The sequence below is a fragment of the Chrysochloris asiatica genome, unplaced genomic scaffold, assembly GCF_000296735.1.
Source record: "Chrysochloris asiatica unplaced genomic scaffold, ChrAsi1.0 scaffold00336, whole genome shotgun sequence".
Classification (NCBI taxonomy): Eukaryota; Metazoa; Chordata; class Mammalia; order Afrosoricida; family Chrysochloridae; genus Chrysochloris; species Chrysochloris asiatica.
The window spans coordinates 1,250,452-1,276,228 of NW_006408854.1; the positions used below are offsets into that span (position 1 = coordinate 1,250,452).

The 25,777-nt window shown below is 36.4% G+C and overlaps 1 protein-coding gene across 1 annotated transcript in view; it reads left to right on the forward strand.

The window, feature by feature from the left end:
- Nucleotides 1-25,777, forward strand: part of GPR98 (G protein-coupled receptor 98) — a 962,819-nt gene that overhangs the window by 288,688 nt on the left and 648,354 nt on the right. The window contains 7 exon segments of the mRNA XM_006875701.1: nucleotides 1,802-1,950; nucleotides 3,754-3,955; nucleotides 4,951-5,170; nucleotides 8,647-8,886; nucleotides 10,297-10,446; nucleotides 11,456-11,929; nucleotides 21,320-21,463. Coding sequence (XP_006875763.1) covers nucleotides 1,802-1,950; nucleotides 3,754-3,955; nucleotides 4,951-5,170; nucleotides 8,647-8,886; nucleotides 10,297-10,446; nucleotides 11,456-11,929; nucleotides 21,320-21,463 — 1,579 coding nt within the window.

Below are 25,777 nucleotides of genomic sequence, written 5' to 3' on the forward strand. Positions count from 1 at the left end.
AAGAAGCCCTGTATAATTTACAAAGAACCTGACACAGAGGGGCCTTTAAATCAATTTCTGTTTGCATTTATCTTAACTCCTAAAGTTTTCCTGATGAATGAAATGCTTTTACGTTTGCTTACATAAATGCCAAGGTTTAAAAGCTCTTTTTAAAAAATAATTGAAACATTTCATTCATTGACTTAGGTAGCATGTATACTAATTATGATACACTCAGTTCTTAGGTTTTCTAGGGATGATTATGTGTATAGCAGTGCGATGAATTTGTACTCCTTCTATATATGAGCCGGCCAATGATTATTTTAATTAACTGAAAATTTGTCAAAGTAGCTCATTAAATAGAGTCATGTCTGTATTAATGTCTAACTGAGTGAAAATTGATAATTTTATCCTCTCCTCTACTCTCTTGAACAGAATCAGTTCCTACTTTAATTCTGGGCAAAAAATTATTGCTTCTAGAAATATTTCTAGGCTTATTTTAATCTTAGAAAAGGAAACACTATAGTCTAATATATTTGTTTTCTTGCCTAGTTATTAGAAATGTTAATGCTTTGGTATTTAGTACTGTAATGAGATAATTGGTAACCTATTAGATTCCTGATAAAAGTTACTGTCAACATGTATTTCTGTTTTTATTTTATCTTTTAAGCTTTTTATTGAGAATTGAGTAATGGTTAACAGACAAGATCATCAGCTTTACAGTCAACAAATTATACACTTTGCTTCATCTCAGTAATTGCAATCCCCTCCCTGCAACAACCTTTATGCTGCTTCCTCCCTGTGGCTCCCCTTTTACATCTTGTATTTCACAAATGAACAAAGCAAAAATATTTGATGTACACATACTCAACATATATTTCAATCTCCAGTTTTTAAATTTTCCTTCTATGTGACCTTGTTAACAAGCTACTGGTCTTTCAAAACCTGATAGAGTACAAATAACAAGTAAATAGAATTTGGAATTTAAAGAACGAAGCGCTTTAAGTGATATATTTTTAGCCTCAGGAATTAAAGAGTGACAGAAAATCCTGAAAGTCAAAACTTTTGTGTTATGGGAATAATAGTAATCTAAACAAGCAAAACAAATAACCAAAAAATAAAACCACTGTTTTGGAAATATGTCATTAGAGAAATATGTCATTAATGAATAGACACATTGATTGCAACTGATTTCCTAAAAATAAAAAATAAATATATCCTCAAATCTAGATGGTTAGCTTGAAGTTTAATTAGTGGGATAACATCCATCATTTCCTTTAAATAATCTTCTAACCTGAAACTATAAATTTCAAGCCCAGCTAGATTACTAGTTTTCAGTACAAAACAGTTTGGTGTAATTGTCTTTTCTTAGACCATTATTGTAGGAGATGTTCAAGAGATTTTGTTTGCGACAGGTTCCTCTCCATTTCCTATTAGCTTTATTATCTTCCCATTGCCCAAATGCAGTAACTTCATATTAGTTTTGGTTCCATGCAGACAATATTAATTAGGAATAGCATAGAAGATAGTTTTTAAAAATCATTCCAGGAAAAAAATAATATCTTAGTTTGGGGAATTTGTGGAGCTGTAGAGTAAGGTACTGGACCAAAAGATCTGTTTTAACTGAAAAATTGGTGGTTAAAACTTACCAGCTGCTCTTTGGAAACTCTAGATGGGATTACTAGTTGTCAGAACAAACTCAATGCACTTAACAGCTACAACAAAGTACATTAGAATATCTAGTAGGTCTAGGAGCTAACAAGACTCTTCAATTTCTGCTAAACAATTGTATATTTCTTTACTTTTTTTATGAATATGAAAGAGGGTATGACTTTACCTTACAAGAAAATGGACTTCAGATAGATCAACCTCCTGAAATAGGAAAAATCTCCACTGTCCGTATCACAATAATGAAAAATGATAATGTAGAGGGCATCATTGAATTTGACCCACAGTATACTGCTATTGAAGGTAGGTTCAAGTATCCTTACTTACAGTAAGTTTACCACACTTTTAGAAATACAAAATAACTGAGCATGGCATTGTTGAATTGTCAGTTTGAATTCCTGTGTGTAAATTTACTAGGTGTAGTGTGTGGGTTGTCTCTGTGTAGATACACATACATTCTTATACACATATTTATTTATTGAGTTACATTTGGACATTCCTGAATCTTAATTTTGTATAACAAGTGGAATGGTTTACATTGAGACAATTTAGAAAAATTATATTTAACTTTAGGATTATTTCTAACATTTTTATGAAAAATTTTCTAATATATTCAATACTTAAAATTCTCACTGATCAGATATCAGTGTATATTCGGTTTCTAATGAATAGTGTTTTCCTTTTAAATTAATTATTTTGGGTGGTCTACAGATGAATGTGTTGTCTTGATCTCTGACCTTACTTTGCCAAGACCGTTTCTAGTAGTAAGTTGTCTGCGATGGCTGGTTTTTCCTTCTTATAGACACTTGTTGCAGTATATATATCTTGGGTAGAAACTGTGGTTATTTTTCTAGGAAATGATTGTATTCAAAGGTATAAATATACCTTTTTAAATTAACATGTTATTCTCTTGCTGTTAATTTATCAGTTTCATTATCTCCATCAAAATTCTTAGTTTATCTTGCTAGCTATTTCAAATATTAATCTAAATTACTTTAAGTGTTGGTTTATGTTGTCTTTATGAGTAAAGTCATGGAAGATACCATCTTTTTGAGAACTTCACTTTAAAGCTAGCAAAAGTCATAGTACATGTTTACATCAAAAATGAATTGGATTCTGAATTATGCATTCATTTTATTGTTGCTAACTGCTTTCTTTTTAATTCACTATTTTGGGAGAGCTTTGAACAGTGCATATTTAAGTTTATAATGAAGTTAAGAATTATTTGGCCCTGAATTGGAATCAACTCAATGACAATAGACTTCTCTTTTCTTGTTTAAATGTGAACTCTATTATAGGATGTTTTACTATGGAGAGGTTAGCATAACCTAAGAAGAAATAAAGATAATTCTGGGAAAAGGACCCTTTAGTTGAAATGAAACATTAATTTTCAGATGCACAAGTTTCACTGGAACTGGAGATATAATAGAATATACATTTTGACATTTTAAACATTCATTCATGTGTCATAAATGGGGAGTGTAATTGTTTCGTTTGATAAGCATTGGACTGTGGACTGCAAGGTTAATAGTTTGAGCCCACCAGCTGCTCCACAGAAGAACGATGAGGCTTTCTGCACCTGCAAAGATGTATAGCCTCGTAAACCCTACACAGAGTCGCTATGAGTTGGAACTGACATGAAAGCACTTGGCAACAATAGTAACATGACATACATAAATAAACTGCATTTATTTATATCATATTATTTGCATTTCAGCTAAATGTATAGGAACAATACAGAGTGGTTTCCTTTCAATACATATCATTTAAGTAGGTTTCTTTTCCTGTCGATCTAGCATTTTTCCGTAACAGAAGAGTCATGTTTGTGTATAGTATACAGTGGAAGGATGCTTATGTCAACTATTTGATACAGTATTTAAATTTTAAGTTACTTTGCATACTGTAACTTTGCACTTTAAATAAACAATAGTACTCCTAAAAATAAGTCATAACATTTTTACTAATCCTTTTAAAAATTAATAAACAAACATTGGAAACAATGTGTGCTTGCATTGTACCTTGATATTTAATTCCATATTTCATTTGGCTGAACTCCTAGAAAATGTAGTTGCTGGCCTCCCAGTTAATTGTGAATCCCTTTTGCAGTGGAGAAAGATGTCAGGATGATCAGGATCGCTGTGGTGAGACTGCGCGGAACGTATGGGCTTGTGACAGCTGATTTCATCTCTCAACACTCCCCTGCCGTCTCTGGTGGTGTCGATTATGTAACGCATGGTAGTACAGTTACATTTCAGCATGGACAGAACTTAAGTTTTATAAATGTCTCCATCATTGATGACAATGAAAGGTAGTGTTTAGTGATAGAGAAAAAAATGTAGACATACGTAAAGCATGACTATTGTGTACTAATCCTGGGTGGCACTATAGGATAGGTATTGTACTGCTAACCACAAGGTTGGTAGTTCAAACTCTGTGGAAGAAAGAAGTTTTCTACTCTTATAAAGATTTACAGCTTCTAAAGCCCCATATGGGGTCACAAGGAGTCAGAATTGACTCAATGACAGTGAGTTTGGTTCTTGGTTAATCTTTACATAAGGAGCCTTGGTAGTGCAATGATTAAGCGCTTAGCTTCTAACCTAAAGGTTTGGGCTTTAAACCTATTGATAGGAGAAAGACCCTGGCAATCTGTTCCTATAAAGATTATAGTGTAGAAAATCCTATGGGATAGTTTTACTCTGTCACATTGAGTCCCCTATGAGTAGCCTATCTACCAGATGGCATGTAACAACAACATTCCTTACATACGTCTTTCCTTGATAATAGAGTTTTAGATGATCCATGTTCCATTGAGAAGAAACAAATGAAAAACTTTTTGTGATGATAGAGGTTTAGGAAGAGGCTCTGGGAGATCATTGTGCTTGCTTAAACAACTGTTTCTTCAAATTAAAGGAAAGAATTTTTGTTCCTTTGAACTTGCAAAAGTTTTATCAGAATGTGGAAAACCATCCTTCAATTCCCTTCCTTAGTGTAATAACTAATATAAAAGAGTGGGGAAGAGTACAGGGACTAATTACTGTTTAATATATGGAAATCCTTCAAAAAGTTCGTGAAAAAATTCCATTATCTTTTAATTCCATTTTTTCCATGTACTTTTTGAAGGCCTGTCATACAATATTGATGTTGATAATTCATGCTTTTAGCTAAGCACCCTCTTCTTACCACTTGGTGTGTGACTACTGTGCCTTGAATATGTATGACCAATTTGGTAAATGACTAGTTATTTGGGGTTTAGAGGCATTTTAATATGTTTAGAATCACAGAATTGCTCTTCTTGCTATGCAGTGAATTTGAGGAGCCCATTGAAATTCTGCTTGTTGGGACTACCGGTGGAGCGGTCCTTGGGCGCCACCTAGTGAGCAGAATTACGATTGCTAAGAGTGACAATCCTATTGGAGTTGTGAGATTTCTCAATCAAAGCAAACTTTCTGTTCCTAACCCTAATTCTACAATGATTTTATCATTGGTACTGGAGCGGACCGGAGGACTCTTGGGGGAGATTCAGGTAGAGTTATTCTTGTTTATTTATTTATTTTGAAATTTTTCTGTGTCTCAGGTGAAAGTTTGCACAGCAAATTTGTTTACTTTCAACTATTCATACACAAATAGTTTTGTGACATTGGTTGCTATCTAGGCCATGTGTAAGCTCTCTCTCTGTTACCATCCTGCCTTCCCTGTTTTCATCCCTCCACTTTCCCTGCTCCTTTTTTGCCTTCTCATCTTTGCTTTTGGATATATGTTGCTATTTGATTTTGTATGGTTGATTATTCTAAGGAGCACATTCCTCGTGGGTGTTATTTACATTATAGGCCAATCTGTCATTTGTCTGAAAGGTGAACTCTGGGAGTGCTTTCAGTTCCAGGTTAAAATGGTGTCATAAACTGAGAGCCTTAGGGACCCACTAATCTCTGTTAGTTAAGTAAATTTGGGGTTCTTTATGAATTTGACTTTTGTTCTGCATTTTTCTCCCATTCTACTTGGTACAGGTAGTTATTTTCACGTTTGTTTTACAAATAATTTTTGATACAACGAGTATAGTGTTCAATTTTCACATTTCCCAAATTAATTTATTACTTGTTAACAATGAATGCATATTTATCAATTGCTGGTATTTCAAAAGTATTTTCTAAGTTCTTTGAAGTGCTTAAGAAGTGCAGGAAGCATACATCTGCCCTCTGGATACACTTGAGAGCAAGCTAGAAATTAAATGAATAAATCTGGTAACAATGAATTTAGCAAATATTTATTGAGTGCATTCCATATACTAAACCCTGTTTTGGGTACTGGAAGTATACTAGTAAACAAACCTTGTTTTTATTCTTTAAAACGTTTACATTCTAGTACACAGAGTATATTCTGAAGGAAAAAAATGTCACTGAACTAGGGTGTCGGTTGAGGGGAAAGGAATCAAGGATAACTCTTAGAAATTTGTTGTTCTTGATGTTGTTTAGTGCTGTTGAATTGGTTCTGACCCATAGCAACCCTGTATAGGGTTTCTGAGGAGCAGCTGGTAAACATGAACCACCAACCTTGCAGTTCAAATGGCTTTGCAGTCTGGAACATGAACCCAGAGCACCACACTAGGAGAAATTTAGCTTGAGCTAATTTATATACTATTTACTCTGATTGAGAAGCTTGGGGAGAAATCAAGAGTTTTATTCTTGGAGGAAAACTAGGAAGAGAGAGAATCATGTAAGCCAAAAAGGGCAGGTCTCTGAGTTTCAAGAAAGAAGTGGTCATCTCTGTTCATTGTAGAAGAAAGATCAATTACAACCTAGGAGAAGTGACCAATATTCTTTCTTCAGAATATACATGTATAAATTATAGACATTTTAAATATTGCTTGTTGTTGCCTGGACCAAGAAGCAGTTGTTCGAACAGAGCATGGGAACACTGAATGTTTTAAAATTGGGAAAGCTGTGCGACAAGGTTGTATTCTTTCACCATACTTATTCAACCTGTACGCTGAGCAAATAATATGAGAGGCTGGGTTCTATGAAGAAAAACGTGGCGTCAGGATTGGAGGAAGACTCATTAACAATCTGCAATATGCAGATGATGCAACCTTGATTGCTGAAAGTGAAGAGGACTTGAAACATTTACTGATGAAGATTAAAGAGCACAGCCTTCGGTATGGGATGCATCTCAATGTTAGGAAAACAAAAATCCTCACCACTGGACCAATAAACAACATTCTTATCAATGGAGAAAAGATTGCAGTTGTCAAGGATTTCATTCTTCTTGGATCAACTATCAACACTCGTGGAAGCAGTAGTCAAGAGATCAGACAATGTATTGCATTGGGCAAATCTGCTGCACAGGAACTTTTCAAAGTGTTGAAGAGCAGAGATGTCAGCTTGAGGACTAAGGTGCACCTGACCCAAGCCATGGCATTTTCAATAACATCATATGGATGTGAAACCTGGACAGTGAATAAGGAAGATTGTAGAAGAATTGGTGACTTTGAATTGTGGTGTTGGAGGAGAATACTAAAAGTGCCATGGACTGCCAAAAGAACCAATGGATCTGTTTTGGAAGAAGTGCAGCCAGAGTGCTCCTTGGAGGCCAGGATGGCTAAGCTTCGTCTCTCCTACTTTGGACATATTGTCTGGAGGAAACAATCGTTGGAGAAGGATGTAATGCTGGGTAGGGTGGAGGGTCAGAGAAAAAGAGGAAGACCCCCAACCAGATGGATCAGCCAGGTGGCATCATTGATGGCATCAAGTGTGGCAGCGGTAGTGAGGTTGGCCCAGGATTGGACATTGTTTCATTCTGCTGTGCATGGGGTCGCTATGAGTCAGTTCTAACTCTATGGCACCTGACAACAACAACAACATGTTTTAAAAACTTATATCTCCTTTACATACTTGTATAGATAGAATATTCTATATTTAGCTTGTTACTTTTACTTTTTATATTTTTGTTATCTTGTTAAGGTGAATTAAGATGCATTACTATTTTTCTTCTCTTATTGGATAATTGTTTCAATAAAAACTGATAATTTTTTGGTATGTAGTTTACATTTAGGAGTTTGAATGGTATAATGGGTTGTGTGTTGGCCTGTTAACCGCAAAATCAGCTGCTCGAATCCACCAGTCACTGCACAAGAAAAAGATGAGACCTTTTGCTCCTGTAAAGGTTTACAGTCTCAGAAACCCTATATAATGTCACTATGAGTAGAACCAACTCAACAGGATGCATCAGTAACAGTTTATATTTGCAATTTTCCATTCCCCCCCGCCAAAGTATAAATGAGTTCATGAAAGGGGAGTCACAGAACATATGTGGTGCTGTAGGATAAGCACTGGACTGCTAACCACAAGGTTGACTGTTCAAACCCACCACTAACTCATTGGGAGGAAGATGAAGCTTTCTGTTCCCATAAAGAATAATAACCTTGGAAACCCTTTACAGAATTAACTTGATAACAGTGAGTTTAGTTTTGGTGGGTTTGGATTCTAAAGTTATTTATATGGATGTAATTAATATTTAATTACATACACTCTGGTAGCGTAGTGGTTACGAATCGGGCTACGGACCTTAAAGTAAGCAGTTCGAAACTACCAGCCACTCTGCCAGCGAAAGATGAGGCTTTCTGTTACCATAAAAATTTACATCCTTGGAAACCCTAAACAGGGTCACAATGGGTCGTAACCGACTCGACAGCCCTTAACAACAACAACAAAAAATTAGTATTTATATTCCCCATGAACTACTGAATATACTGCAAGAACTCTTAGTTTAAAACTAATTGTGTTGTTGTTGTTGTTGTTATGTGCCGTGGAGTCGATTCCGACTCATAGTGACCCTATACAGGGTTTCCGAGGCTGTAAATCTTTACAGGAGCAGAACGCCTCATCGTTCTCCCGCGGAACAACTGGTAGTTTCGAACTGCTGACCCTAAGGTTCGCAGCCCGATTCATAACCACTACGCTACCAGAGCTAATTAAAACTAATTATTTCCTTAAAAATACCTTGCAGGTGGACTGGGAGATACGAGGACCCAATTCACAGGATGTGTTGCTGCCACAGAACGGGGACATTGCAGACCCGGTGACAGGGTCCTTCTGTTTCGAAGACGGAGAAGGAGGACTGAGGACCATAATTCTAGCACTCTATCCTTATGAGAAAATTGAAGTTGAAGAAACTTTCATTATCAAACTTAAACTTGTTAAAGGAGAAGCTAGATTAGACTCCAGAGCTAGTGATGTTACATTAACTGTAAGTCTTTGTTTTTTCTCTACAAAATTTTGTGTTTCATGCATTTATTAGAAAACATATTTATATTTGTTGAAATCTTATAGGCCTAAATGAATTGAAAATTGTAAAACCAAATAAAGTCATAATAATTTTTACGGGTAGAAGAACTTTTAGATTTTCATCTTATTTCATTATATAACCTGATTATCCTGGTGTGGTGCTATGGGTTAATGTCCTGTACTGCAAAGTCAGTTTGAACTACAAAGTCAGTGGTTCAAGCTTACCAGCTGCTTCTTGGAAACAGGATCTCTATGGGTCGGAACTGACTTGATGACACTTAACAGCAACAGCAAGTTTTTAATATGATAGCTTTATATTTTACAAACGTTGAGAAAACTCTGTTTGGGGCATATTTGGTGCTTTCAGACAGAAGGTATTTGATGTTTTATCCTACATATTCTTACCTTTGTAATTAAGGTAAAGTGTCCATGTATAGGATTTCTGAGGAGCAGCTGGTGATTTGAACCGCCGACGTTGTGGTCCAAACTGACCTTGCAGTCCAGCGCTTATCCTACAGTGACACACCAAGACCCCATAGCAAAATTACTAATTGCTAAATCAGATTATTTGAGGGATGAATGGTACTTGTTCATTTAGCACAATGTCGGTGGTATGGGTAATGTATCTGAAGTTAGTATTTCTGAAATGAACAACCAGTCCTTCAGGGACAGAAATTGCTAGATACCAAGATTACTAAAATAATGCAGAGACATTACACACTGCATTTTTAGTTATATCATTGCCAATAGGAAGAAGTCAGCAAAAGTTAACTGGTTATAATGGAGCAAATATGAGGTGAATAAAGCTAAATACAGGCACTAAAACATGAAGGGGCTTCAGATGTTCATGGGAAAATGGAATGAAAAGATAATGATATTTTTCTATGAATTTATGAAGTTCCGTTTACTGTTTTCTGATTGAATGCATTATGGTTTTCTGGACACTTATTTCCATTATACTTGAGAAATGTTGTTGAGGGCCTTTGAGGTTCTGATTCATAGCGATCCTGTACAGGGTTTCCAAGGAGGGGCTAGTGAGTTTGGATTGTTGACCTTGTGATTCCAATTGACTTTTCATCCCAGTGTTTTATCCCACAAGGTCAGAAGCACTGGACTGCTAATCTCAAAGTTGGCGGTTCAAATCCTCCAGCTGCTCCTCGGAAACCCTATATAGGATTGTTTTGAGTTGAAAACAATTTGATGGCATTTAGCAACAAAAAACTTAACAACAACAACAAGTAGTTGACTATAGAAGCAAGAGTCTCTTTTATGTTTCATTTCCTCTGCTGGTCTGCATATTGATATGTTGAATACTATTATAATCTATAATAGTTATATATGTTACTCACTCTGCTTTGTTTATATTCTTCAGATACAAAAGTTTGGTGATCCAAATGGAGTTGTTCAGTTTGCTTCTGACTCTTTATCCGAGAAGGCATATGCAGAGCCACTGGCTTCAGAAGGGCCCCTACTCATTACTTTCTTTGTCAAAAGAGTAAATGGCATTTTAGGAGACATTACGGTATAATTTTTCTTAATAATTTTGCTAAATAGAGTAACACTTTGCCCAAGAAATGTGGTTGAGAAGGACAGAAAAACTATGGTATCCTGGATAATTGAGGTTTCTGATAAACTGAAAATATGTGAGTTTTCACAGAGAAGCTAAGCGGCTTCTTTTTTGCACTTTTAGGATCTCCAATTAGCCTTGACCTCTAGCAATTTCTCTAAATTTGGCTAAAGTTAGGCTAGAAAATTTGCTCTCATATTTAATCAAGAAAGGTCTGCTTAACCTATTTTATATTTCCTTATTTGCTATAACATAAAGTCTTTCTTATCAAAGCTTCTCAATAATTTTTTTCATGAATCACTTACTATTATATATTTCTCACAGCTCGGTTTCTTGTAGAATTTTTTAGCAACTGCTGTTTTAAGAGATTGCATTTGCGTATGTACTGATAGAGAATATTTGGATATACTCTTGTAAGACATTTAGGTATTCAACTACCAGATTAGGATAATTTGTTTATTAGCAAAGCATATTTTGTGAAATTTCTCTATACACTTACCTCTCTTCTTACATTGGATATCAAGTAGTGTTTATGTACCTATACTTATTTATAGCTTGGAGGCTAAAACTTGAACAATAACTCTTGTAGTCTTACAGATGTTCTTTGATATGAATCATCAGATTACCTACTCACTATTATCTTCAAATATTGTTCATATATCACTAGTGAATGCATTAAAGTTAACTTATATCTATTTACCTTTTCAAATTATGTTACTGTTTTAGAACCAAGTGAAATAGGTTTGTAACCTTGTCCTGAAAATTGAATATCACAGTCTGAAAGAGTTCATATACTTTTCAGATTTACTTATACTTGAAGCATTTGGCTTTGAATATAATGATATGCAATTAAAATTCCCTTTTTTTCCCTTGTGGTATATTATGGAAGAAGAAGAATTTAAAGGATTTTCATTCCATATACTGAATTGCCTAATTTTGTTGGATTTTTCTCTTTTCACTTTAGGTTTATTGGGAATTAAGTAGTGAGTTTAATATTGCAGGAGACTTTGTTTCCACGAAAGGCTTTTTTTCCATTGCTGATGGAGAAAGTGAAGTGAGGTTTGATGTTCATTTGCTACCAGATGACACACCTGAGATAGAGGAACATTATGTGATCCAACTTGTTTCTGTAGAGGGAGGGGCAGAACTGGATCCAGAAAAATGCATCACACGATTTTCTGTTTTGGCAAATGATGACCCACATGGAGTGTTTGCCTTGTATTCCAGTCACCAGTCAATATTTATGGGGCAGAACCTTAGTAGATCTATCCAAATCAATGTAACCAGGCATGCTGGAACATTTGGAGATGTGGTTGTTGGATTTCGAATATCATCTGACCTTAAAGAGCAGCCGATTGTTACTGAAAATGCAGAGAGGCAACTGGTGATCAAAGATGGTGCCACATACAAAGTAGACACGGTGCCAATCAAGAATCAGGTTTGTAGCATTACTTAGTTTTCTCATCATTTCAATAAAAAACTTGTAAAGCTTCTTTGTGAGTCCTGGCTTATTCATATTTTATTCAGATCTATAAATATAACCACAAATATGTTTTAGAAAATGCATAGCAACTACTGGGTAACACAAGTCTATGCATTCAAACCTTTGTAGATTATAAGTGAATAAATATATTTCTATTTGGAGATAAAATAGTTTGGTCTGGAGAGCATTGTTGTTAGATGCCATCAAGTCAGTTCCAACGTACATCGATCCTGTACAGCAGAATGAAACATTGCCTGGTTCTGTTCCATCCTCACTGTCATTGCCATGTTTGAACCTAATGTTGCAGCCACTGTCTGTCCATCTCACTAAGGGTCAAACTCTTTTCCACTGATTCTCTGTTTTATCAGCATGATGTCTTTCTTGAGGAATCCCAACTGCCACCAAGTCTGACTCATAGAGACCCTATGTAAGACTTCAGAAGTTATAAATAGAAACAGAAAATGTCATCTTTCCATGTGAAGTGACTGGCAGGTTTGAACTGCTAAAATTTCAATGAGCAAACCAGTGTTCAACCTTCAGGGCTTATTCTTCAAGGATACAACTTTCCTAAAACACATCCAAAGTATGTACAATGACTGTGTATTTTTCTATCTTCCCTTCATACTTCTAGTATCTTCAATATTTTGCCCAAAGAATCCTTCACTATTATAAACTTAAGGCTTGAATTTTTCTTCAGTTCTTTCAGTATAAGAAGTGCCAAGCATTTTCATCATTTTTGGTTTTCTAACTCCAGGTGTCTGTGTCTTTCATTATAATAATTTTCATTGCCTTCTTGAGACACACTTTGTATTCTTCTGTTCTGCTTTTTCACTCCACCATTTCTCCCATTTGCTTTAGTGTGGCTCTGTGGGTTAATGCACTGGACTGCAAAGTTGGTTTGAGCTACCAGGTTTGAGGTTCAAGCCCACCAGCTGCTCCTATACAGGTTGCTATGGGTCGGAACTGACTTAATGGCACTTAACAACAACTTTTTATTTAAGAGCAAGTTTCAGAGTCTCTTCTGACTTCTTCAGTTAGGTCTTTCATGGCTCATCTTTATTTTTAGCGACTTTGGCTTCTTTCATGTATGATGTCGTTGACATTATTTTACAATTCATCTGGTCTTCAGTCATTGGTGTTCAATGAATCAAATCATTATTGAAATGATCCCTCAACTCAGGTGGGATATATTGAAAGTCATACTTTGGCTCTTGTGGACTTGTTTTAATTTTCTTTCGCTTCAACCTGAACTTGCATATGAGTATTTGATGGATTCTTCCACAATTGGCCCTGGCACTAATGATAGTGAGTTTCTACATTGTCTTTTTTCACAGATATAGTTGATTTGGTTCCTGTGTATTCCATCAGTGATGTCTCAGTTTATAGTTACTATATTTGTTTTTGAAAACATTTATTTGCAATGAGTAAGTTATTGATCTTGCAAAACTCCATCATGGGATCTCTGGTGTTGTCTCTATCACCAAGACTGTATTTTAAAACTACTGACCCTTCTTTGTTTTCATCTTCTGTGTACCAATCACCAGTAATTATCAATGCATCTCAACTTCATGTTTAATGAATTTTAGACTGCATAAGTTAGTAAAACTCTTCAGTTTCCTCATCTTATGCTTTAGTGGTTGATGTGTAAAATTGAATAATAGTCGTATTAACTAGTCTTTGTTTTAGGTATATGAATATCATCCTAACATTTATAGCATTGTATTTAAATAGAGGTTTTGAAATGTTTCTAATGATGAATGTGACACCATTCCTTGTAAATTTGTCATTTTTGGCATAACCCATATGGTTGTCTGCTTCAAAATGCCCCATCCTAGTACATTTCAGCTCACTAGTGCCTAGGCTATTGATCTTCAAGCACTCCATTTCAATTTTGACAACTTCCACTTTTCCCAAATTCATACTTCATACATTCTCTTTCTGGTTACTAATGGATATTTGCAGCACTTCTCCTTTTGAGTTATGTCACATTAGAAAATGAAGGCCCCTAAACTTTGCTTCATCTACATTTTTAAGACCAGCTCTACTTTGAGAGTCAGCTTTTCCCCAGTCATGTTTTGATCACCTTAAAACCCAGTGGTCTCATCTTCCAGCACTAGCTCAGACTGTTGCTATTCATAAGGTTTTCAATGGCATTTTGAGGGGGAACTAGATCACCAGGTTCTTCTCAGTCTGTCTTAGTTTGGAAGCTCAACTGGAACCTGCTCAACAAAAGTGGCATAGTGTCTAGCTTCACAAATCACCACAGTATGAGAAAGTGACAGACAAGTGGTAGGTCTAAATGGTGGCAAGCACTTATTTAGTACTTTAAAAATTCTAGGAACTCTTTACAAATGTTTAATATTGATTATGGATTGAACTGTGCTCCCCAAAATACATGTTGGAATCCTCACCTTTGTATCTGTGGCTGTATTTGCAATTGGGCATAGGTTTTTTTATGTTAATGAGACTATATCAGTGTAGGATATGTTTAAAATCAATCATTTTTGAGATCTGAAAGGAACAGATTAGGAACAGAAGGAAGCAAGCAAAACCAGGGATGATAGATACTACATGAAAATAGGCAAGGAACTGAAGAGGCTCAGAAGGTGAAAGATACAAAGATCTACCTCCAGAGCTTAAAGAGAAAGAGCCTTTACCTACCGCCAGCACCCTGACTTTGGATTTCTAGCCTCTCTGCAGGTTAATGCGCTAGATTGCAATGTTGGTTTGAACTGCAAGTTGGCGATTCAAACTCACCGGTCATTACTTAGAAAAGGTGGCTGTGAGTGAAAACAAACTCAATGGCACTTAACAAAAATAAAACTGCGTAAAAGCAAATTGCTGTTCATTAAAGCTGCACTCTTGTGGTATTTCTGTTATAGCAGCTCTAAGAATACATGTTATCTATGTGTATATATATATATATATATATATATCCCATTTAATGCTTATAAAAACTTCATGAGATAAGTAAATAGTAAAAGCCTTATCCCTTACATGTGATAATGAAGTCATAGAGAGTAACATAACCATTTGAAAGTCATAAATTTAGTAAGTAGCAGCTGGTCATAAAGCTGGTAAGTACTAGGAATCATACCTAGGGAACATGTTCTGAAGACAGTGCTTTTAATCACTCCCTTTAGGTTTAGTATGGTACTATATTGTTAATTTTAAGGTACTATAGGCATAATTTTTATGTGGTAGCATAGTGGTTATGAATCAGGCTGTGAACCACAAGGTCAGCAGTTCAAAACTACTAGCTGTTCAGTGGGAGAAAGATGAGGCTTTCTACTCCCGTAAATATTTACAGCCTTGGAAACCCTGTACAGGGTTGCTATGAGTTGGAACCGACTCCATGGCACATAACCACCACCATATTGTTAATTTTATAGCAGCATAAAAGATGGCTATGCATATGGAGCTCACTAGATGGAATACACAGAAATCAAATTGACTACATATGTGGAAAGAGATGGTGAAAAACTCCATATCATCAGCCAAAACAAGGCCAGGGGCAGACTGTGGAACAGGCCATCAATTGCTCATATGCAAATTTAGACTGAAGCTGAAGAAAATGAAAACAAGTTCATGAGAGCCAAAATATGACCTTGAATATATCTCACCTAAATTTAGAGATCATCTAAAGAACATACTTGAGACATTAGACACTAAACACTGAAAGCTAAAAGAGTTGTGTGACAGGAAGAAAACAAAAAAGGTCATTAAGAAGACAAGGAAGAAGGGAAAGATCAAAATGGATGTCAGAAGAGAATCTGAAACTTACTATCCAACATAGATCTGCTAAAGCAAATGGAAGAAATGAGGAGGTACAAGAGCTGATCAGAAAATTTCAAAGTCCAGTTCAAGAAGACAAAGTCAAATATTACAATGAAATGTGCAAAGACCTGGAGTTCGAAAAGCAAAAGGGAAGAACATGCTCAACATTTCTCAAGCTGAGGTAACTGAAGAAAAAAATTCAAACTTTGATTTTCATTATTGAAGGATTCTCTGGGCAAATTATTGAATGATGCAGAAAAGATCTAAAGAAGACAGAAGGAATACACAATTACTGTACCAAAAGGAAATGGTCAACATTCAACCATTTCAATAGGTAGCATATGACCAAGAGCCAATGATACTGAAGGAGGAAGTCCAATGTGCATTGAAAGAATTGGCAAAGAACAAGGCACCAGGAATTGATGGAATAAAAATTGAAATCTTTCAAGTAAACGAGGTAGCACAGGAGGCACTCATTCATCTCTGCTAAAAAATTTGGAAGACAACTATATGGCCAATTCATTGGAAGAGATCCATATCTGTGCCCATTCTTAAGAGAGGTGAACTACCATAATGTGGAAATCATCGTACAATATCATTGATATTCCACATGAGTAAAGTTTTACTAAAGGTAATACAGAAATAGCTGCAATTATAAATTGACAGAGAACTTCCAAAGCTTTAAGCCAGATTCAGAAGAGGACATGGAATGAGGAATATCATTGCTGATGTTCGATGGATCTTGGCTGAAAGCAGAGAATACCAGAAAGATGTTTACCTGTGCCTTATTGATTATGCAAAGGCTTTCAATTGTGTGAATCATGACAAGCTATGTACAACACTGTGAAGTATGAGTATTCTGGAATGCTTAATTGTACTCATGAGGAATCTCTACCTAGACCAAGAGGCAGTTGTTCAAACAGAACACCAAATGGTTTAAAATTAGAAAAAGTGTGTGCCAGGGTTGTATTCATTCACCATACTTATTCAACCTGTATGCTGAGTAAATAATCCAAGAAACTGGGTTATATGAAGAAAAATGTGGCATCAGGATTGGAGGAAGACTCATTAACAACCTGCGCTATGCAGATGATCAACCTTGCTTGCTGAAAATGAAGAGGACTTAAAATGCTTATTGATGAAGATCTAAGACCATAGCCTTCAGTATGAATTGCATCTCAATATAAATAAAACAAAAATCCCCACCACTGGAACTATAGACAACATTCTTATCAATGGAGAAAAGATTGAAGTTGTCAAAGAGTTCATTTTTCTCAAATCAACCATCAACACTCATGAAAGCAGCAGCCAAGAAATCAAATGATGTATTGCATTAGGCAAATCTGATGCACAAGACCTTTTTAAAGGTTGAAGAATATTGATTGATGTCAGCTTGAGAACTAAGGTGCGCCTGACCCAAGCCATATTTTCAATAACCTCATATGCATGCGAAAATTGGATAGTGAATAAGGAAGACCATAGAAGAATTGATGCTTTTGAGTTATGGTGTTGGAGGAGAACATTGAAAGTGCCATGGACTGCCAAAAGAACCAATAAATCTGTTTTGGAAGAAGTGCAGCCAGAGTGCTCTTTGGAGGCCAGGATGGCTAAGCTTCGTCTCTCATACTTTGAACATATTGTCTGGAGGAAACAATCGTTGGAGAAGGATGTCATGCTGGGTAAGGTGGAGAGTCAGAGAAAAAGAGGAAGACCTCTAACTAGATGGATTGGCCAGGTGGCATCATTGATGGACTCAAGTGTGGCAGTGGTAGTGAGGTTGGCCCAGGATCGGACATTGTTTCGTTCTGCTGTGCATGGTGAATGATTTGTTGAGTGTAAATCTGATGATCTACCCTGTGGACTTTCACTCAGTTCACAATAAAATCATTAAAAAAACAAACAAAAAGAAGAATTGACATGGTGGCTGAACAATAAGCTCCTCCATAGCAAAGGTTTTTGGACGGTATAGGACTGGGCAGTATTTTGTTCTCCTGTAATTAGGGTCCCTTTGAGTTGGGGTCTACTAACAACAACAACAAATGGTCTTGTTAAGTTGTTAGGTGTCATTGAGTTGCTTCTGACTCAGGTATCTTGTGCACAACTGAGCAAAACACTCCCTGTTGCTGCGCCCTCCTTCCAGTTCTTGTTATATTTGAGCCCATTAGTGCTGCTACTGTGTTAATCCATGCCATTGGGGACCTTCCTTGTTTTTGCTGACCATCCACTTTTCCAAGTATGATGTCCTTCTCCAGGGACTGGTTCCTCCTGATAACATGTCTGTAGTATGACACAGTCTTCCCATTCTGCCTTTTAAGGAGCATTCTGTCTGCACCTCTTCCAAGACAGATTTCTTTCTTCTTCTGGCAGTTATAAAAAGCTCTTATAAATAGGTATACACTATTTTATTCTCATTTTAGCTTAGTTTTTTTCTTTCTGTAATACATTTTAATGTTATGTCTAAAACAATTCATTGACTATTAATGAAGCTATAGATTTTGTTACAACTCTTATAGAGATAGTGTTGTTGTTATTGGTGTTATTGAGTTGGTTCTGACTCATAGCAAACTTGTATAGGATTTCCGAGACGTGGCTGGTGAGTTTGGACCGCCGACCTTGTAGTTCAAACTGACCTTACGGTCTAGTGCTTATCCTACAAGGCTATACCAGGACTCCAAGAAAGATCCATTTCTTTTCATTTAAAATGTCAATACCAAATGCTGCTGGCCTCCTTGTCAGGGAAACAGACTGTGGTCTGCATGACAGACAGGGATACTCACCACTTTAGGGATCAATGTGACAATGAATGACTTAAAGATTTCTTTGTTCAGAGTTCCGTTTTGTTGTTACCATAATGGAATCCTATTGTGGTGGTGTGGGTTAATGCGCTGGACTGTAAAGTTGGTTTGAACTGCAAGGTCAGCGGTTTAAGCTCAGCAGCCACTCCTTGGAAACCCTATACATGGTTGCTATGGGTCAAAACCAACTCCACGGCATTTAACAACAATAGCAATGGGTCCTTCAAGAGCCACTGGTGGCACAGTGGTAAAAGAACTCAGCCTCTAAATGAGAGTGTGCTGGTTTGAACAAGCCAACCACCAGCAGATGTGGCAATCTGCTTCTGGAAAGATTTACAGCTTTTGAAACCCTTTTTGGCAGTTCTAATCTATTCTGTAAGGAGCTCTGGCTGTGGTTACGAATCGAGCTGCAGTCCCACCATCAGCAGTTCAAAACTACCAGCTGTTCTGTGGGAGAAAGATGAGGCTTTCTGCTCCCATAAAGATTTACAGCCTCTGAAACCCTGTATGGGGTCACTATGAGTCAGAACCAACTCCACGGCATATGACAACAACAACTCTATTCTGTGGAGTCTTGGTGTGGTGCTGTGGGTGAATGCGTCAGACTGCAAAGTCATTTAAACTGTAGGGTTGGTAGTTCAAGCTCATCAGCTGCTCCTTGGAAACCCTATACAGGGTTGCTATGGGTTGGAACTGACTCAATGGCACTTAACAATAACAACAACTCTGCTCTGTATGGTCTCTGGGAATCAGGATTTGGTTAATGAACTGAGACCATTAAAAAAGTTATATAACTCTCAAGATGATTTTTGTAGTGTTCACTTATTTCGTACACTGGTTTTATTAATATCACTGAGGATTAATGATCTAATAATTAAGAAAGATTGGCCCAGAGGATAGTAAGATCGGAGCTATCCTGAGAAGACACTGTGGAATGGATAGCTTATATTCACTTGAATGTTTGATTTCTGGCACCCTTTGTATCTACTACATTAGACAAGTTTGTGTATGTTGAGCTGGCAGAGGCCACAAAGCCATGAGCAAAGTTGCTGAGTAAGAAGGCATGGATGGCTGCATGGTTTAAACTGACACCTGGCCCTTCTGTCTTTGGGAAATGGAAATAAAAACTCCTTAACTGCCCAGCCAGTGACCTTATAGGAGTTGCAGGGTACACACGACTGAAGTCAGCATACTGTGTTTAGCACTTAACTATGGTTCATGTTCAGTGAAAGCTATTTTCTGTAAATGATGATTGAATGAATGTTACCCTCTTGTTACATAAATACCTTGTTACCCCTCATGTTACACAAAGTTTGAAACCATTTGATACATATTTGTGGATGTGGTATATGGTTAAGTACATTATATCTACATCCAAGGAAGATATACAGAGATTTTAGTAATAGTCTAGGTTATGGAATTACTTCAGGGTTTACACACTATGAATAACAATGTTTCAATGGTAGCATGTATTCTATGATTCCAAAACTTTTAGAATTAAACCAGTATGCAAATTCTTGATTTGTCCTGTTTTGGAAGATTTTAAAACTTTGAAAATTGGTGATTTAATACAAGTTATTAGTAATTTTTAAGAAGCATTGTGGCTCCATATGATAAGCACTGGAGTGCAAACCACAAGGTCCAAGGTTTGAGCCCACAAGCTGCTACACAGAAGAAAAATGAAGCTTTCTGCTTTCACGAAGATGTAAAGCCTCGGAAACCCTATTCAGGGTCATTATGAGTCGGTACTGACTCAGTGGCACTTAACAACAACACATTAACAATACTTGTGTTTTCAAAATATCTAGATAATCAGGCCACCTAAATTCTTTTAAAATAGATACCAGTAGAATTATTTTTATTACTCAGCGAGGAGGGAAAAAAACAAGATTTGCTGAGCTTTAGGAGTTGAAGTTGACACTATTTTTTCAAAAGCTTTTTCCATTTTCTTGGCTGTGATTACATCACTCATACTAGTCTTATCCACCACTCATCTGTCAGTTTGTTGTACTGTGGTGGCTTGTTAGTTGCTGTGATTCTGAAAACTATGCCATGGGTATTTTAAATACCAGCAGGGTCACCCATGGTGGACAGGTTTCAGATGAGCAAAACCAGTGAATAAAGAATACCATAGAAGAATTGATGCCTTTGAGTTATGATGTTAGAGAAGAATATTGAAAATACTATGGGCTGCCAAAAGAACCAATAGATCTATTTTGGAAGAAGTGCAGCCAGAGTGCTCCTTGAAGCCCAGGATGGCTAAACTTTATCTCTCATAATTCGGACATATTGTCAGGAGGGGCTAGGCCCTGGAGAAGGATATCATGTTTGGTAAGGTGGAGGGTCAGAGAAAAAGAGGAAAACCCCCAATGAGATATATTGGCCAAGTGGCAGCATCGATGAACTCAAGCGTGGCAACAGTAGTGAGGTTGGCCCAGGATCCAGCAGTGTTTTGTTCTGTGAATAAGTTCGCTATGAGTCAGTACCGACTTGATGGCACCTAACAACAACAAAAACAACAACAACAACAACTAGTCTTATGATTCATGGTATTCTTGACATATTTGGTCTTTACAACTAACATTCTTCACCCTACATTTTCCATATTGGTTATTTGCTTTATAAAAAGGGAAAAGGGAAAATATTGATGAAACATTTTGATACTAAAGGAGCTGTAGTTAATATGTTAATGGATCATGTCTAATGTCAGTATTTTGTTCTGAAAATTATATATTATTTTAAAATCATTGATACTTTTTTTATTTTTAAATAGATCTTCCTGTTACTGGGTTCTAATTTTATTTTGCAACTGGTGACTGTGACGCTTGCTGGTGGACGTAACTATGGAAAGCCAAAGATTCTCCAGGAAGCACAATCAGTTGTCCTCCCCGTCCCTGAGAAAGCTGCCAATTCTCAGGTAAGTGGCTCTGGGTGTTGTGCTATCAAGAAACCACTAGAGGGCAACTCTTACAGAAGATGCTAAGATTCTTGTGAATTTCTTCAAGTTAATGATTTCTTTAAATCTAAGTAATCCTGTGAATATAAAAATACACTTTAGGAATACATTACTTAAAATAACATATATTTTCAGTATTAAGTAGAAAAATATTTTTTATTTTTGGAATATTGAAAAATGTAAATATTAAAGAATTTGGATGCAAAGTATAGAATTTTTTAAAGAAGTAATCTGCAGCCAAAATTCCGATGTGTTTTCTCAATATTGTAAATAGAATATTGAGACATCTCGTGGTAAATCATCAAATTAGAGTGAAATATCAGTTAGTTGTTTGGTTTTTAACTCAATTGTACATTTTTGTCTTTCATTTTTGGATTTGTGAAAAGTTTACACTGATGTAGATAATTGTTGATTGTCAGATCCTATGACATGGTTCTAGCTGATTTCATTATAGAAAACACAGTTACCCAATTGCTTCATAAATTCAAATGAAAACAGAACATCTTTTGTGCTTTATGTCCTTTTAGTCATTATAAACTCAAGTTGATTCCAATTCATAGCAAACATAGGACAGAATAGAACTGCCCCATAGGGTTTTCAAGGTAAATTTTTATGGAAGTGAACTGCCATAGCTTTCTGCTGTGGAATGACAGGTGTGCACATACCGCAGAACTTTCAGTTAGCAGCTAAGTACTTATCCACTGCACACAGGGCTCTTGTTTTGTCAGTACATGGGCTGGGGAAAATGGTTATTGTCTATGACTATGGTAAGCTTTGTGCAGTTTTGAAGTGATAATGAGAATACCATTATGGCTTAATTCTTCAACTGTGAGCTCAAAGTGATTAAAGCAAATCTGGCATAAGATGCTGCCATGGAAACTGTGCGGAGATGAAGGGGAATTTGGGCTGATTCGGCCAGCAAGTTGTGTAACAGCATCTCTGGCCATCATGAGAACATTCTTCAGTTACTCTCTCTTGGGCAGTTATTTCATGGGTGGACTGAAATTGCTTAGTCCCCTAAAGTACAGTCTGTCATTGTTAAAAACAACTATAGAAATATCGTTTTATCGTCCCCTCCTTCTTGCAAGAGGGAATGAGGTCATATAATTTAATAATGCTGTGAAGTTTTCTTGACCTCTATTTACTCACAGGTGTTATAAAAAGATTCCTTCTCATTGGGGTCATTCCATTTGGAGTAGAAAGTATGTCTTACTCCTTGCCCATGCATATCATTGTAACACTGCAACCCCAAATAGCAAGATCTGGGAAAGATGTAGTATAGTATGCCCTTGTTGTGTCCCTGCACTCCGCCTACCAGTATTTGTGTGGGGTATATGGTACTGCGAGGATATTTTCAAACAGCCTTCTAGTCATGTAGCAAGCATGATCTCAGATATAGTAAAGTTTTCAATAACTACTAGGCTGGTATCAAATTGAGGTGCTTTTGTCTTCCACGGTTTCTGCAGAACTACCCCTTGGCATCATCTCAGACTTTTCTGCTAGTCTCTATCCCAATTGAAAAGGGAAGACAATTTATAATATGTAGCTGTTGATCATAGTGATGCATATAAGATGCATATAATTGAGTTGTCCAGATTTGGTTTTTGTACTCACTGTTTAGAACTTATTTCATCATTACATGCTATACCCTGGGAAGAGTGCCCTTACAGGAAGATCTTACTTGAAGTGTATTAAAAAGATAGCTATTTTAAAAAAACCTTTAAGACTTTTTGATCCTCAAAGAAAAATGTCAGGTTGAATCAAGCAGCTGAATAATAACCTTAAGAGAAGGTCTAGTTCATTTTTCTGATTTTATAAATGAAGAAATTTTTGATTGTATCTTTTAAGAGAAGTCAAATTGCAGTTCTAGGCAAATCAAATTCTGGAAAGACCTGCAAAAACGTTGGAATACAATGCAATTTTTTTCCTTGTTTCCCTTGATTTAACCATAATTACATTTATCTTTTATGAATATTGTTCACTCTTAGGATTTCATTTTTTTGAACTTTTTATTATGAATTGAGTGAATATTTACAGATAAGATCATCAGTTTTACATTCATAAATAATACACTTTGTTTCATTTGAATGATTACAGTCCTCTCTGTGGAACAACACTCATCTGCTTCCTTCCTGTGGTTTCTACTTCCCTTCCAGTCACCTTCCCATCCCTTCTCGTCATTGTCCTTGGGTACATATTATCCGTATGATTTTGAATGATGGACTATTCCATCATTCATCGTGAGCATATCTTACTGGTGCTGTTGTTCCCCCTATGTACCTATCTACTGCTTGGCTGAAAGAGGGTGTGTTCCCTTCTAGACCTGAAGCATGGTCAAAGACCACAGTCTCAGCGTCCTTCAGTTTCTTTCTGACCAGTAATCCTGACCTTTTAAAATATTTTTGAGTTTGGTTCCACACATTTTGTTACTCTATACAGGACCTACTAATGTAATCCTGTTCAGGGCAGTTGGTAGTGGAGACTGAAGTTCACATATTCCATTAGTTTGTTTGACAAGTTGATTCCAAGCATCTTTAATTCTCAACACTCTTCTTTCTTATGCACATAAAGAGACCAATAGCTGCACTTTAGATGTCTGCTCATGAGATTTTAATAGCCCAGATGCTACTCACCAAAGTAGGATGTAGAACATTGACTTTGTGTACTCTGTTGTGTCAATAGACCATGGTGTCATCTGAGACTATCGTCGTGAGCCCTCAGGCTCAGCAACTCATTGCCTTAAGATGTTTGATAATATCCAGTATTCATCATTTTGCCCATGGTGTGTACTACCACATTCACAATGGTGTTTGCAGGAAAAGTAAATACTCATGAACCAATTTCCTCTTTCACAGTCTTGTATATCTGTGGGCCACATATATGTATACCTACATATATACATATATATGCATATACACATACATACACATTTACACACAATATACTCTTCTTCCCATAATCATTCAACATTTGTCTTTGTACATGTAACTACCTGCAGAGTATTGTTGTGACAAGGTTGTATATATATATATATATCACTATTTACCTTTATACTCTTTAGTCTTGTATATCCCCCTGTCTTCCTCAAACTTTTGCCAGCCTCCCTCTTCATGTATATTGTCCTTTCTTTTCTTGTGTTGCCCTCCGATTCCTGGAAACCATCAAAGAATGTTCCATTTTTCTCTTTCAAACTCATATATTTATGGGATATAGCAATATGTACGTGTCACTCTTCTTCCCTTACCCATTCAGTCTATGTTTCAATTCATGTATCTATGCCCAGAAACACTGTTGTTCCAAGGTTGTATATATATCAATATTTGCACCTATCTCCTCTAGCATCTATCCCTGCATACCTCCTAGTATCTTCAAATATCTTCAGTACTCTTCTGCCACCCTCCCTCTTCTTGTATATTGCCCTCCCCATAACTGAAGCCAACATGTGTCTACCCTCTGTTCTGTGAATTATTTTCCCCCTTCCATCCCAGTAGCCATGAAAGAGTGTTTCTTTTAGTCTGGAAACCTTTTCTTAAGCTTTTGCAATAATGGTTTCATACAATATTTGTTTTGTGATTGACTAATTTCACTCAGCATAATGTCCTCAAGGTTCATTCATATTAAGAGGTGTTTTTTAGATTCATGTTATTCTTTAACATTGCATAGTATTCCATTGTGTGTATTTACCAAAGCTTGTTTATCCATTCTTCCATTATTACTCACTTAGGCTGTTTCCATCTTTCTGCTATCTGCTATAGTGCTGCAATGAGCATCGGCGTGCTCTGGCTTACATTTTTGTGGATATATACCAAGTAGAGGGATTGCTGTGTCATAGTGTATTTCTATATCCAAATTTCTGAGGAATCGTCATACCATTCTCTATAGTGGTTGAACCATTTTACAGTCCCAGTCTCTCTACATCTTTGCCAGCATTTGTTATTTCCTGTGGTTTAAAAAAAAATTTTTTTAACTTTGCTGTCAATGTTGGTAAGAGATATCACATTGTTTTGATTTGCATCTCTCTAGACATTGTTTTGATTTGCATCTCTCTAGACTGCAAAGTTAGTTGGAACCACAAGGTAGGTGGTTCAAGTTCACCAGCTGCTCCATGGAAAACCTATACAGGGTCACTATGGGTTGGAACCAACTGGATGACTTTTAACAACGGCTGATGATAATGGACATTTCTTTATATATATTTGTTGGCTGCCTTGATGTCTTCCTTGGTGAAGTATCTGTCCATGTCCTGTGTCCATTTTTTAATTGAGTTGTTGGTTT